This window comes from Neoarius graeffei, chromosome 7 (assembly GCF_027579695.1).
Source record: "Neoarius graeffei isolate fNeoGra1 chromosome 7, fNeoGra1.pri, whole genome shotgun sequence".
Taxonomy (NCBI): domain Eukaryota; kingdom Metazoa; phylum Chordata; class Actinopteri; order Siluriformes; family Ariidae; genus Neoarius; species Neoarius graeffei.
The window spans coordinates 50,730,146-50,744,288 of NC_083575.1; the positions used below are offsets into that span (position 1 = coordinate 50,730,146).

The following is a 14,143-nucleotide window of genomic DNA, read 5'->3' on the forward strand; positions in this document are numbered from 1 at the left end:
TTTCCAATTAAAAACTTTAAGAAACACTTTCAAGCAATGTGACCTCTATATTGATGATATTTAATTATGAATGAGAATATGAGCAGTAACTGGCACCTATAAATAAGCAGCCTACTGAGTGAGCTCAGGGAACTCAGTAGAAAGGGCTGTAGAGAACAGAAGGCGGTATGGGTGCTCTTATACCACACAGCAGGCATGCAAAGCCCACAGTGTACTTTGTGTGACAGGTGTGGACAGGAGCTGGACTCCACACTGACATATGACACACTCCAGGACCATAAACTTGCTTATGCTGTGCTCATCCGCTCAACCATTTTTTTTTTTTTTTTACAAGAGTATCTGCTCAATAAACACAGTCTTTTGGGGATTATGTTCTTTATAATAATTTCATCAGTGTCAAGTGATAGCTTGTAAATACTTACTACTGTTATACCACATAATGACCCATCACTACCCAGGATTCAGGGCCATCATTTGTCTCACATTTATATAATGCAGAAGGATGTTTGAGTATCCGGAAGCTAATATGTGTGGTTGTTTATTCATCCATTACATCACCACACAGTCTGTCATTAATCTTATAAAAGCTCATATGTAAATTATTTAAATGGATGAGAAAAGTCATGGTTTTCTCAGGCACATTCATCATGATACTATTTGGATTTATTAACTGCTACAGTGTCTTGCAAAAGTATTCATCCCCCTTGGTGTTTGTCCTGTTTTGTTGCATTACAAGTTGGAATTAGAATGGATTTTTGGGGAGTTAGCGCCATCTGATTTACACAACATACTGACCACTTGAAAGGTGATTTTTTTTGTGACACAATCAATAATTAAGATGAAAAAACAAACAAACCCAGAAATCTGGAGTGTGCATGGGTATCCCCCCCCCACACACACACACGTCAGTACTTTGTAGAGCCACCTTTTGCTGCAATTACAGCTGCAAGTCTCTTGGGGTATATCTCTATTAGATTAGCACATCTAGCCACTGGGATTTTTGCCCATTCCTCAAGGCAAAACTGCTCCAACTCCTTCAAGTTAGATGGGTTGGGTTGGTGTACAGCAATCTTCAAGTTAAGCCACAGATTCTCAGTTGGACTGAGGTCTGGGCTTTGATTAGGCCATTCCAAGACATTTAAATGTTTCCCTTTAAACCACTCCAGTGTAGCTTTAGCAGTACGTTTAGGGTCATTGTCCTGCTGGAATGTGAACCTTTATCCCAGTCTCAAACCTTTGGCTGACTCAAACAGGTTTTCCTCCAGAATTGCCCTGTATTTAGTGCCATCCATCTTTCCTTCAGTCCTGACCAGCTTTCTTGTCCCTGCAGATAAAAAATATCCCAACAGCATGATGCAGCCACCACCATGCTTCACTGTAGGAATGGTGTTCTCAGGGTGTTGAGTTTGCACCACACATGGCATTTTCCATGATGGCCAAAAAGATCAATTTTAGTCTCATTTGACCAGAGAGTCTTCTTCCATTTGGGGAGTCTGCCACATGCTGTTGGGCAAACTCCAAACGTGTTTTCTTAAGCAATGGCTTTTTTCTGGCCACTCTTCCATAAAGTTCTGCTGCTCTGTGGAGTGTACGGCTTAAAGTGGTCCTATGGACAGATACTCCCATCTCCGCTGTGGATCTTTACAGCTCCTTCAGTGTTATCTTTGGTGTCTTTGTTGCATCTCTGATTAATGCCCTCCTTGCCCGGTCTGTGAGTTTTGGTGGGCGGCCTTCTCTTGTCAGGTTTGTAGTGGTGCCATATTCTTTCCATTTTGCTATAATGGATTTAATGGTGCTCTGTGGGATATTCAAAGTTTGGGATATTTTTTATAACCCAACCCTGATCTATACTTCTCCACAACTTTGTCTCTGACCTGTTTAGAGTGCTCCTTGGTTCTCATGTTGATTGCTTAGTACTGCCGCAGAGTCCGGGTCCTTCCAGAACAGGTTGATTTATACAGACATCATGTGACAGATTGTGTGACACTTTGATCGCACACAGGTGGATCTTAATCAACTAATTCTGTGGCTTATGAAGTGAATTGGTTGGAGCAGCTCTTATTTAGGGGTTTCATACGAAAGGGGATGAATACCTATGGACACTCCAGATTTCTATTTTTCATCTTAATTATTGTTTGTGTCACACACAAAAAAAATCACCTTTAAAGTGGTAGGCATGTTGTGTAAATCAAATGGTGCTAACCTCTCAAAATTCCATTTTAATTCCAGCTTGTAATGCAACAAAACAGGACAAACACCAAGGGGGATGAATACTTTTGCAAGACACTGTACATGTGAATATGTCACGATGCTCAGCATTAAAAGAAAGATACGGTAGCAGAACCTGGTTTTCTTATTAAGAATGATTGATGCTTTGAATGAGAATCTTTGACAGACGTTAAGGAACTTCTGCTTAAAAGGTACATACAAATAGGAACTGTATAAAATACTCATATTTATCATATGGTAATGTTAAATGTTCAATTCAGATAAGGTTCAGTCTATAAGCAAATTCACTAATATCATAGTTTCTAGAGACAGAGGACATTTTGGTAAGTTGTTGTTTTTTTTTTCCCCCAGCATTGCAATTCATGGAATTAATTCATAAATGTATTACTATGTGAGACTGTGAAAACAAACTTTGGATTTGTGGGACTCTGCAGTAAAAACGAGACTTCTCAGTTTGTTTTCAACATTAAAGAATAAAACATTAATACCTGTATTTTGTTTGAAATGGAGATGTGTACTTATGAATAGTATTTTGTATAGAAGGACTCTCAGTGACAGATTAACCCAGACTGCCAAAGGTCAGTCCGAGATAAACTCTCACATAACTGCTGTTTAGAGTCACGGAGTTTAACTGCTACTGATCTCTCCTCTACTCAAAGCTGACTCCTCTTTTAGGACAAGAATCACAAATAACATCTGAAAAGCGAAGTAAGTAAGCAACCATTTTTGGAAATGTTATTGCAATGTTATCTAATCCACTAGATACTCCCAACATGGAAAGAATGTGACAGGAGCTTTTTGTGAGTCAGGGATCTGAAATGCTTCCAGACGTCCTGCTTTTACTGTTGAGGCTTCGGTTATGCTAATTACAGGAGGAATGCTCAGGAAGCACTCATAGAAGCTTGGGATCCTGTGGCTAGATGGTGACTTTAAAGCACCTGAGTGTGAAGGAGCATGACGTAAACAGTGTTCTGCTGCTGGCTGAAGCAGACAGTGCTGAGGGCCCAGGCATTAAACAGAGGAGGGAGTCCAGAGAATTCTTCCTCACACAGTGAGTTCAGACAAAATGGAAAACAAGAAAATGTAATGATTTGCATGAATGACATGAAATATACTGTATGTTGATTTTTCTACAAAATATAAAAGAGTATTACTTATTAGAATATGGCAATGTCTATTCTCTAAAACACGAAGGTGGAAAAACCTTGGTCTGAGTCTCGCTCTGCTCCTGAGCTGTTATTCAGCAATCCTTGTCCCTGCTTATCTGCCTGCTAAAGAGCCGGCCTGGATTGAAAGCTCCAAAGATGACTACATGGTACAGAGTTAAAGTTTATACTCATTCTATGACATTCTTATATATAAAATGGGTTCTAGAAGTTGCAAGAAGGTTCAGAAAGTAGTGTTCCTGCCTCACTGTTCCATGTCTCTAGCTCAATCCTGAGATCAGGTTACTGTCTGTGAGGAGTTTGGCATGTTCTCCCTGTGTCCGTGTGGGTTACTTTTGGGCCCTCTGGTTTCTTCCCACTTTGTAAAAACATGCCAGTAGGGAAATTGGCTACGATAAATTGGCCCTAGGTGTGAATGAGTGTGGTGGTCTGATTTGGACTGGTATCCCACTGAGGCTGCATCCTTGGGATAGACCCTGGATCCACTGACACCATGACCAGGATAATGATAACAGATGGATTAATGATTGAATAATTCACAAAATAAGGGTTACTCATAGACTTGTAATAAAATCACCCAGATTTTGACAAGTGCTCTAAAATTACAACATTCTGCATGCCACACTCTTCATTCTACCTCTAGGCGATATTGAATCACTCAGCGGCTCTGCTGTCACGGCCATGCATAAGTGACTTGAGCAAGGCAAAGCTGCAGAAAGTGCTGAATTTCCATAGCCTGCTTCAGATTCCTGTGTTCCTGCAGAATGGAACCAGACACTGGGAATTGGTACCTCCACTTGGTCTTCTAGGCACTGAGGGTACGTTGGCACAGGCACTTAGTGTTCTGCCCCACTCTGGACTGCCCTCTGTCCCAGACAGGTGTAGAAGATGTATGGTGGTTGGGAGTGGTGGAATTTTACATGGCAAACATCTTGGAGCCCATATCGATAAATATGACATCATTATAAGGTTAGTTCAGCTAACACCATTCATACTATACTGTCTCATATTTTATATCAGTGCATGAATAGAAGATAAAAACAAAATTTACTGTATCAATTTATTTGTATTGTCCTGCATAATTATTTTAGTTTCATTATATATATAAAGACACAGCACCCTCCACAATTATTGGCACCCCTGGTTACGATGTATTAAAAGCCTTAAAATAAATTCAATTTTTATTGCAGAAGCATAATCTCACACTGAATATTGTAGACAAATGTAACCCTTAACTCAAGTGAATTTAAAAAAAAATCCCTGACTAAGAAATAATTATTTTTCATAAAATCACCTGTTCCACCATTAATGGCACCCATAACAATTCCTAGAAAATAAATATAATAGAAGCATTTCTGTCATTTCTACTGAAGTTTATAAACTTGATCAGAGTATCTAGTAACCTTTAATTAGTAATTCATGACATCCTGTTTCCCTGGGGTATACAGTGGGGCAAAAAAGTATTTAGTCAGTCACCAATTGTGCAGGGCGGCATGGTGGTGTAGTGGTTAGCGTTGTCGCCTCACAGCAAGAAGGTCCTGGGTTCGAGCCCCGGGGCCGGCGAGGGCCTTTCTGTGTGGAGTTTGCATGTTCTCCCCGTGTCCGCGTGGGTTTCCTCTGGGTGCTCCGGTTTCCCCCACAGTCCAAAGACATGCAGGTTAGGTTAACTGGTGACTCTAAATTGAGCGTAGGTGTGAATGTGAGTGTGAATGGTTGTCTGTGTCTATGTGTCAGCCCTGTCCAGGGTGTACCCCGCCTTTCGCCCGTAGTCAGCTGGGATAGGCTCCAGCTTGCCTGCGACCCTGTAGAAGGATAAAGCGGCTAGAGATAATGAGATGAATGAGATGAGACCAATTGTGCAAGTTCTCCCACTTAAAAAGATGAAAGAGGCCTGTAATTTTCATCATAGGTATACCTCAGCTATGAGACACAGAATGAGAAAAAAAATCCAGAAAATCACATTGTCTGATTTTTAAAGAATTTATTTGCAAATTATGGTGGAAAATAAGTATTTGGTCAATAACAAAAGTTCATCTCAATACTTTGTTATATACCCTTTGTTGGCAATGACAGAGGTCAAACGTTTTCTGTAAGTCTTCACAAGGTTTTCACACACTGTTGCTGGTATTTTGGCCCATTCCTCCATGCAGATCTCCTCTAGAGCAGTGATGTTTTGGGGCTGTCGCTGGGCAACACGGACTTTCAACTCCCTCCAAAGATTTTCTATGGGGTTGAGATCTGGAGACTGGCTAGGCCACTCCAGGACCTTGAAATGCTTCTTACGAAGCCACTCCTTCATTGCCCGGGCGGTGTGTTTGGGATCATTGTCATGCTGAAAGACCCAGCTACGTTTCATCTTCAATGCCCTTGCTGATGGAAGGAGGTTGTCACTCAAAATCTCACGATACATGGCCCCATTCATTCTTTCCTTTACACGGATCAGTCGTCCTGGTCCCTTTGCAGAAAAACAGCCCCAAAGCATGATGTTTCCACCCCCATGCTTCACAGTAGGTATGGTGTTCTTTGGATGCAACTCAGCATTCTTTCTCCTCCAAACACAACAAGTTGAGTTTTTACCAAAAAGTTCTATTTTGGTTTCATCTGACCATATGACATTCTCCCAATCCTCTTCTGGATCATCCAAATGCTCTCTAGCAAACTTCAGATGGGCCTGGACATGTACTGGCTTAAGCAGGGGGACACGTCTGGCACTGCAGGATTTGAGTCCCTGGCGGTGTAGTGTGTTACTGATGGCAGCCTTTGTTACTTTGGTCCCAGCTCTCTGCAGGTCATTCACTAGGTCCCTCTGTGTGGTTCTGGGATTTTTGCTCACCGTTCTTGTGATCATTTTGACCCCACGGGGTGAGATCTTGCGTGGAGCCCCAGATCGAGGGAGATTATCAGTGGTCTTGTATGTCTTCCATTTTCTAATAATTGCTCCCACAGTTGATTTCTTCACACCAAGCTGCTTACCTATTGCAGATTCAGTCTTCCCAGCCTGGTGCAGGTCTACAATTTAGTTTCTGGTGTCCTTTGACAGCTCTTTGGTCTTGGCCATAGTGGAGTTTGGAGTGTGACTGTTTGAGGTTGTGGACAGGTGTCTTTTATACTGATAACGAGTTCAAACAGGTGCCATTAATACAGGTAACGAGTGGAGGACAGAGGAGCCTCTTAAAGAAGTTGTTACAGGTCTGTGAGAGCCAGAAATCTTGCTTGTTTGTAGGTGACCAAATACTTATTTTACCGAGGAATTTAGCAATTAATTCATTAAAAATCCTACAGTGTGATTTCCTGGATTATTTCCCCCCATTCTGTCTCTCATAGTTGAAGTGTACCTATGATGAAAATTACAGGCCTCTCTCATCTTTTTAAGTGGGAGAACTTGCACAATTGGTGGCTGACTAAATACTTTTTTGCCCCACTGTATCTTAATGAGGGGTGCCAATAATTGTGGAGGGTGCTGTATGTATATATAGTGTTTATTTATTCTATTCAATCCACATTCACTGGATGAGCAATCTCGTGCTCTGATTGGCTACTCCAGTACTAGGATATCAGATCATATACTGTGAGTAAAGAAAAACAAAATGGCAGAGCGTGTTGCTGAACCAAACGAGGATGAAATAAAGACTCCACTTGAAAACAAAACCCCCCAAAATACAAAAAAGCAACAAAATATGGAATAAAAGAATTTGATGGTAAGAACGTATCTTTTTTTATTTTTCAAGAATTATCACATTTCCCACCACTTGCTAGTCATTTTGCCTGTTTGTTTACATTCCAAGCAGAAATTTTGTCAGACGTTTTATATAAAGTTTTTATTCATTGAATTTGCAAAAAAATAAAAATAAAAACGCTCTGTTTCTCAAAATCCAGTGAATGTGGATAGAAAACAGTTATTCCACTCAATATTGTTGTACATGGCTTATCAGCTCATGTATGACTCGATTTCATGGAATAACTTAAAAAAATTATATATACAGTCAGGGCCGTAACTACCATTGAGGACACCGAGGTCATGTCCTCGGCATTTTTTTTCTCACTGTATTTTTTTTCACACTCAGAAACGTGAAATTAATCTCATCTCATTATCTCTAGCCGCTTTATCCTTCTACAGGGTCGCAGGCAAGCTGGAGCCTATCCCAGCTGACTACGGGCGAAAGGCGGGGTACACCCTGGACAAGTCGCCAGGTCATCACAGGGCTGACACATAGACACAGACAACCATTCACACTCACATTCACACCTACGGTCAATTTAGAGTCACCAGTTAACCTAACCTGCATGTCTTTGGACTGTGGGGGAAACCGGAGCACCCGGAGGAAACCCACGCGGACACGGGGAGAACATGCAAACTCCACACAGAAAGGCCCTCGCCGGCCCCGGGGCTCGAACCCAGGACCTTCTTGCTGTGAGGCGACAGCGCTAACCACTACACCACCGTGCCGCCCCGTGAAATTAATATATGATGAAAATCGTTCTGACTTTGATCAGTGGAAAATTCTAAATTCAGCTTGCATCCCCCTGTTCTCATTTGTTTGTCTAAAAATAAAGTCCACATAATCATTTTTAAACGAAGCTGAAATATCCGACATTGGAAACATTTCATATTAGGCAGCCTCGCGATAGTCAGCTAAGCACCAAGGGATATACAAGAATTGAGAAGTGTTCTCATCAAGGTCCGACTCCGCAGCCAGTCAGTTTGTCAATTAGTCGTGGAATCTGAAAATTGACATAAGATGAAGAAGTCTACTACACTAAAACAAACCAAACTCAGCTTTGGAAAGTCAACAAGTGAGAGAAAAAGAAAGAGGGAAGAAGGTGAGTTAATTTTGCCAGTCCGGAATGCTTATGATCATTAACAGTGCAATTTTAATTAGCATTTCAAGCAACAACAGTGGAAGCCACTTAGCTAGATAGGATTTTCGTTTTCCAGGCGGCACAAACTCTTTTATTCTGTCTCTCGATTTGATTTGGTGCGTTTCAGATCAGAAAAGGCTGGACAGTCGTGACCTGTTGTTTATGAAGTTATTGGGTACTGATGAGACTTGAGCTATTTTGCTAACTTACCAGACTATAGGCTAACGTGAACACAAGACACTATTGTTTTGATCATTGGTTGTATTTTCGAACGGAAATGAAAACGGGTAGCAAACTTATGATGTTCACATTTTATTTACAACATGATGTACCACCTCTGACTGCTTTCTGTCAATCATGAACAGCCCAGCCGCGTTCACAGCTCCTCCTCCGATCACCAGCTGGAGATGAGCCTTCTCTCGGGAAGTCTTGTCCCGCCCCTCTTATTGACTCCCATCTCCAGTGAGGCTCAGGTGGGGTTTACATTAGACCGTATCAGCGGATCATCAGATTAACGTTTTTAAAACGATTAGTGTGCACACAGCAACACCAATACACGATTCGCGTGCACACAGCAACACCAATACACGGATACGCTCGGCTCCGCAGGCATCCTGCGCTCCAAATCACTCCACCCTGAACAGCGAGTGCCCTCTGGAGGGTGCGCACTCCGGCCCTGCGCAGCTCACAGAGCGCGCGAGTGAAGTGCACAAGCACTGATTGGGGACTGAGCCGCTGTGTGTGTGATCCCAGCGCATATCACTTACCACTTGCAAGTGGAAGGATGGCAAGCCTAAAGACAATCATAACTACACAATGGGCAGTATTTGCATCAGTATTTGTAGTATTTTCATACTTTTATACTCTTTAATGAAAGGTGATACAAGGCGGAAGTCCGCGCCGTTTTTCAGCAGTCGTGTCACATGACCAACGCCAGCGAATCAGGAAGGTGGATGTCACAGTGACGTTGTCCAATGACGACGCCAGCTAGAGCTCAGCACAGCGTATCCGCGTATTCTCAATGTTTACACAGCACCGGACCAGACACGATCTGGATTGAATACGTGGACCCTGGCGGATTCCCGTTTCCCGGCGTTTCCAGGCGTTTTAATGTAAACGGACAGTGCATCCGCGAAGAAAACGAGACAGATACGGTCTAATGTAAACTTGGCCACACAGTCTCCGAATGTAGCGTTTTAGTCGGTTTTGTCCAATAACCGTCTAGTATTTTGCTATTGAAAAGGGCATATATTTTTTAAAAAGCAATTGAAGTCCATTCAGGCTCGGGTAGATTGCGTTGTCACTCACTAACTCACTCACACTAACTCACTCACACTCCATCACTCACTCAAACTCTCACTCACTCACTCTCACACACTCTCTCTCTCACACTCTCTCACTCACACACACACACACACACACAAAATACTTTTGTGATCGTGCAGTTTTGAAATTGTTAAAATAAACATGTTCACCTACATGTTCATCTTGTTGGGCTTGTGATTTTGACTCGTTTCCAAAATGTATGAAAAGTCACCATATTAGGACATTTTTTTTTGGTAAATAAGATGTATCGCAATGTTTGACCTCGGTATTTGAAAAATCCTGGTTACGGCCCTGTATACAGTGTGTTTGTGTGTGTGTGTAATATGTCACTTTAACATTTTTAGAATGAACGATGCACCAGTGTTTGGATTTGAGGAAGATGCAGGCTCAAGAACCACAGTTCGACTGATATATCCTGAAGCAGCATCCTTCTTGGCACAGGAATATCAGAACACAGACATTGTCGCTTTAGTTGTATTCAAGAAGCTGGATTTAGAGTGGTTGACCTCCATTGTAACAAAAAAGCCTTTGGTGAGCACCTTGGGTGCTTATTCTTCTAGTCTGTCTTCCAATATTTTAAAATGTAATTCAAAGAAAACAAAATGAAATGAAAATTCACTCCTGTCTCCAGAGCTGGTGGTCTAAACTTTGGTTCTGGAGAGACGTTGTAAAGGATATTCCACTTCAGCCAAGAAACTTTCGCATCTTGAACCCTGAAATTCTGAGCCAGACATGGCATGTGATGCAAACCTATGGAAGTCATGAAAGTAAGGTAGGACCAGTCGCATGCAAATATGTGCTATAAATCATTAAAAATATTTCCTAACAGAATTATATAATAGTTTCCTGTCCTAATCATGTCTGAAAATTGGTTGAACATCTTTCTCTTATTTTCTTTTTTTTCTGAGAGCAATGCATGAGTGTTATTTAATTTTAAGCTACAGAAGGTGGTGAACACTCGTGTGCTTTTTGTTCTGTTGTAGACGGTGCCTACTCTAGGCGTCACTGGCGTGGTCTTGGCACTACAGCTTTGTGATGAAGTGAGCCTGGCAGGCTTTGGCTATGACTTCAAACATCCTGGATCATTGCTCCATTACTATGGGACTGTGCGCATGGATCACATGACCGCACAAGTAGTGCATGATGTCAGCACAGAGCGCAGTTTACTGCGGAAACTTGTCAAGTCTGGAGTGGTGTATGATGTGACAGGTGCTGTATAATCAACAGTTAGCCTCCTTTTTCAAACTGGATATGAACACATTAATAAATGGTTCGATGGAGCAATTACATAAGAAATTAATTATTCATGAAAATCCTGCTAGGAGTGCTATCTTGCTCTGCTTTTAGGCAATGCCTAAAAAAATTATATATTAACTTGACATTGAAAGTTTGACAGCGAATCAACACATTTTTGTTGTTGGTGGTGCTTTTTTTTTTTTAAGTGGGGCTGCTTTTTTTTTTGACCGAGGCCTAGATCTCGATTTAACAGTCTCTCAAACTTATTTTACATGCAAACTAATCCATGAAATGTTCTACCTTTCTTGCATTTCTTCTAGCTAATCGGCTTGTATTCCTTTTCTGTGGACGGTGTTGGAATGTTGTTGGTATAGCATAGGTTTTGAATCTAACGTGACCTGCATAGCCCAAAAATTTGGCCTGTAGATTCCTTTCAAAGCAGTTGGGCTCAAAATGGTCCTCGTAAACAACAGAGTTTTGACCAAAGGAGAGTGTTTCTAAAGTGTTGACCTGTTCCCAAGTCGTGTAGCCACTGTTTACCAAGTTGTTTACATTGCTTGGTTGTCGGCAGTACAACACAGGAAAAAAATGCTTTCCCTTATTCTCATCTCATCATCTCTAGCCGCTTTATCCTTCTACAGGGTCACAGGCAAGCTGGAGCCTATCCCAACTGACTACGGGCGAAAGGCGGGGTACACCCTGGACAAGTCGCCAGGTCATCACAGGGCTGACACATAGACACAGACAACCATTCACACTCACATTCACACCTACGCTCAATTTAGAGTCACCAGTTAACCTAACCTGCATGTCTTTGGACCGTGGGGGAAACCGGAGCACCCGGAGGAAACCCACGCGGACACGGGGAGAACATGCAAACTCCTCACAGAAAGGCCCTCGTCGGCCACGGGGCTCGAACCTGGACATTGGAAAAACTAACATTTATAAATATAAGGTTTATTTTTAATCCTTAGATGCAAATCCTTTGCAGTCAAATGATCACCTGAAGTCTGGAACCCATGGACGTCACCAAATACCAAGGGAGTTTTCTCCCTTGAGATACTTTGCCATGGCTTTAACTACAGATGCCTTCAGTTGCTGCTTGTTTTGTGGAGCTTTCTGACTTCAGTTTTGGCTTCAGAAAGTGAAAAGCATGCTCAATTGGGTTGACAGACTCAACTACTGTATTTAAGAACATTTCCTTCCTTTGCCTTAAGAAGTTCTTGGGTTGCTTTTGTTGTACATTTTGGTTCATTATCCATTTGTATTGTAAAGCGCTGTTCTATACGTTTTGCAGCATTTGACTAAATCTGGGCAGAAAGTATTGCTGTATACACTTCAGAATTCATCCTGCTACTTTTATCAGCAGTCACATCAATAAACACCAGTGACCCAATTCCACTGGCAGCCATACATGCCCATGCCAGACAGACCTCTCAAATGAGCTGCATCTGGTGCGTCAGACCCACAAAATGATATCCAAACCAGCTGACCCACTAAGACATATTGGGGTGGGGTTTAACAGTATCACAAAAATGTAAAGAGTAATGTCAATGATCTGTCTTGATTTATCTATGCTTAAACTTGCTGATAAGTGTTGTTGGACTAATTAACAGCTTATTAAACATGTATTTCTCTCTCTCTCTCTCTCTCACACACACACACACACAGGGCTTGTACATCTTGTATGTGTATGCATGGGGTTAGCTGATTGGGCACCTCTGTTGGTCATGCTAACAAGTGATGAATGAAATCTGGTCTTTTCCTTTACAACAGTCTGACCACTCAACTAATTTTATGGATTGTCATAACAGTGCCACTGATGCTCACATTGAACAAAACAAACAAACAAACAAACAAACAAACAAAAAGACCAGAGATGCCAGTTCAATAGGTTTTTCAGGCCTGGAATAGCAGCTAACATAGATAAATGGGTAAGCAAGCAGTGCAATTGAATAAAATAAAATAAGCACTTAGCTTTTTATTTATTTTCAGCACATTATAGATGACATTTTAACTTATTCTACTAGTGCATCTGAAAATATTGGAATATTGTGAAAAAGTGGTTTTTTTTCACAATTTAATTCAAAAAGGTAAACATTCAAACAGTATATTCTACACTCATTAAATTTAAAGTAAAATATTTCAAAATCTTTTTTGTTTTAAATTTTGATGATTATGGCTTAATAGTTCATGAAAATCGGAAATTCAGTATCTCAAAATATTAGAATATTTAATTTGGAGTTTGAGTAAAGCAGTATAAAATACTGTGTATTTTTGGGTCGAGTTCAGTACACGCAACCACAGTCATGGGGAAGCAACAGGGGTGACTACAGCCTTGAGAGGATCATCAAGAAAAGCTGATTTAAGAACTTGGGAGCGCTTCACAAGGAGTGGACTGAGGCTGGTGTCGGTGCATCAAGAGCCACCACGCACAGTCGTCTTCAGGAAAAGGGCTACAGTGGTCACATTCCTAATATCAAGCCACTCCTGAACCAGAGACAACGTCAGAAGCGCCTTAGCTGGGCTAAGGAGAGAAAGAACTGGACCGTTGCTCAGTGGACTTGATAAAACACAGTGGACCAACACCAGCAGATGACATGACACCCCAAATCATCACAGACTGCAGAAAGTTCACAATGGACTTCAAACACCTTGGATTCTATGCCTCTCTACTCTTCCTCCAGACTCTAGGACCTTGATTTCCAAATCTCATCTCATTATCTCTAGCCGCTTTATCCTTCTACAGGGTCGCAGGCAAGCTGGAGCCTATCCCAGCTGACTACAGGCGAAAGGCAGGGTACACCCTGGACAAGTCGCCAGGTCATCACAGGGCTGACACATAGACACAGACAACCGTTCACGCTCACATTCACACCTACAGTCAATTTAGAGTCACCAGTTAACCTAACCTGCATGTCTTTGGACTGTGGGGGAAACCGGAGCAAACCCACGTGGACACGGGGAGAACATGCAAACTCCGCACAGAAAGACCCTCGCCGGCCACGGGGCTTAAACCCGGACCTTCTTGCTGTGAGGCGACAGCGCTAACCACTACACCACCGTGCCACCCCGATTTCCACATGAAATGCAATTTATTTTCATCTGAAAAGAGGACTTTGGACCACTAAGCAACAATGTAGTTCTTTCTCTCCCTAGCCTAGGTAAGATGCTTCTGATGTTGTCTCTGGCTCAGGAGTGGCTTGATATTAGGAATGTGACAGTTGTAGCCCCTTTCCTGAAGACATCGGTCTGTGGTGGCTCTTGATGCACTGACGGCAGCCTCAGTCCACTCCTTGTGAAGCTCTCCCAAGTTCTTGAATCTA

General features: G+C 42.0%; 1 protein-coding gene across 1 annotated transcript; it reads left to right on the top strand.

The window, feature by feature from the left end:
• The first annotated feature begins 3,149 nt into the window (after nucleotides 1-3,149).
• On the top strand, nucleotides 3,150-10,801 carry st3gal7 (ST3 beta-galactoside alpha-2,3-sialyltransferase 7). Its single transcript, XM_060924725.1, has 6 exons — nucleotides 3,150-3,280; nucleotides 3,424-3,544; nucleotides 4,039-4,364; nucleotides 9,926-10,112; nucleotides 10,213-10,353; nucleotides 10,565-10,801. The coding sequence occupies exons 1-6, from the start codon at nucleotides 3,150-3,152 to the stop codon at nucleotides 10,799-10,801; spliced, it is 1,143 nt and encodes a 380-aa protein (XP_060780708.1).
• Nucleotides 10,802-14,143: the final 3,342 nt, after the last annotated feature.

Coding starts and splice junctions, on each gene's coding strand:
- st3gal7 (XM_060924725.1), top strand. CDS start 3,150: ATGGTGACTTTAAAGCACCTGAGTGTGAAGGAGCATGACGTAAACAGT. Junction 3,545..4,038: donor GCTCCAAAGATGACTACATG/GTACAGAGTTAA, acceptor TTCTACCTCTAG/GCGATATTGAATCACTCAGC. Junction 10,113..10,212: donor TTGTAACAAAAAAGCCTTTG/GTGAGCACCTTG, acceptor TCCTGTCTCCAG/AGCTGGTGGTCTAAACTTTG.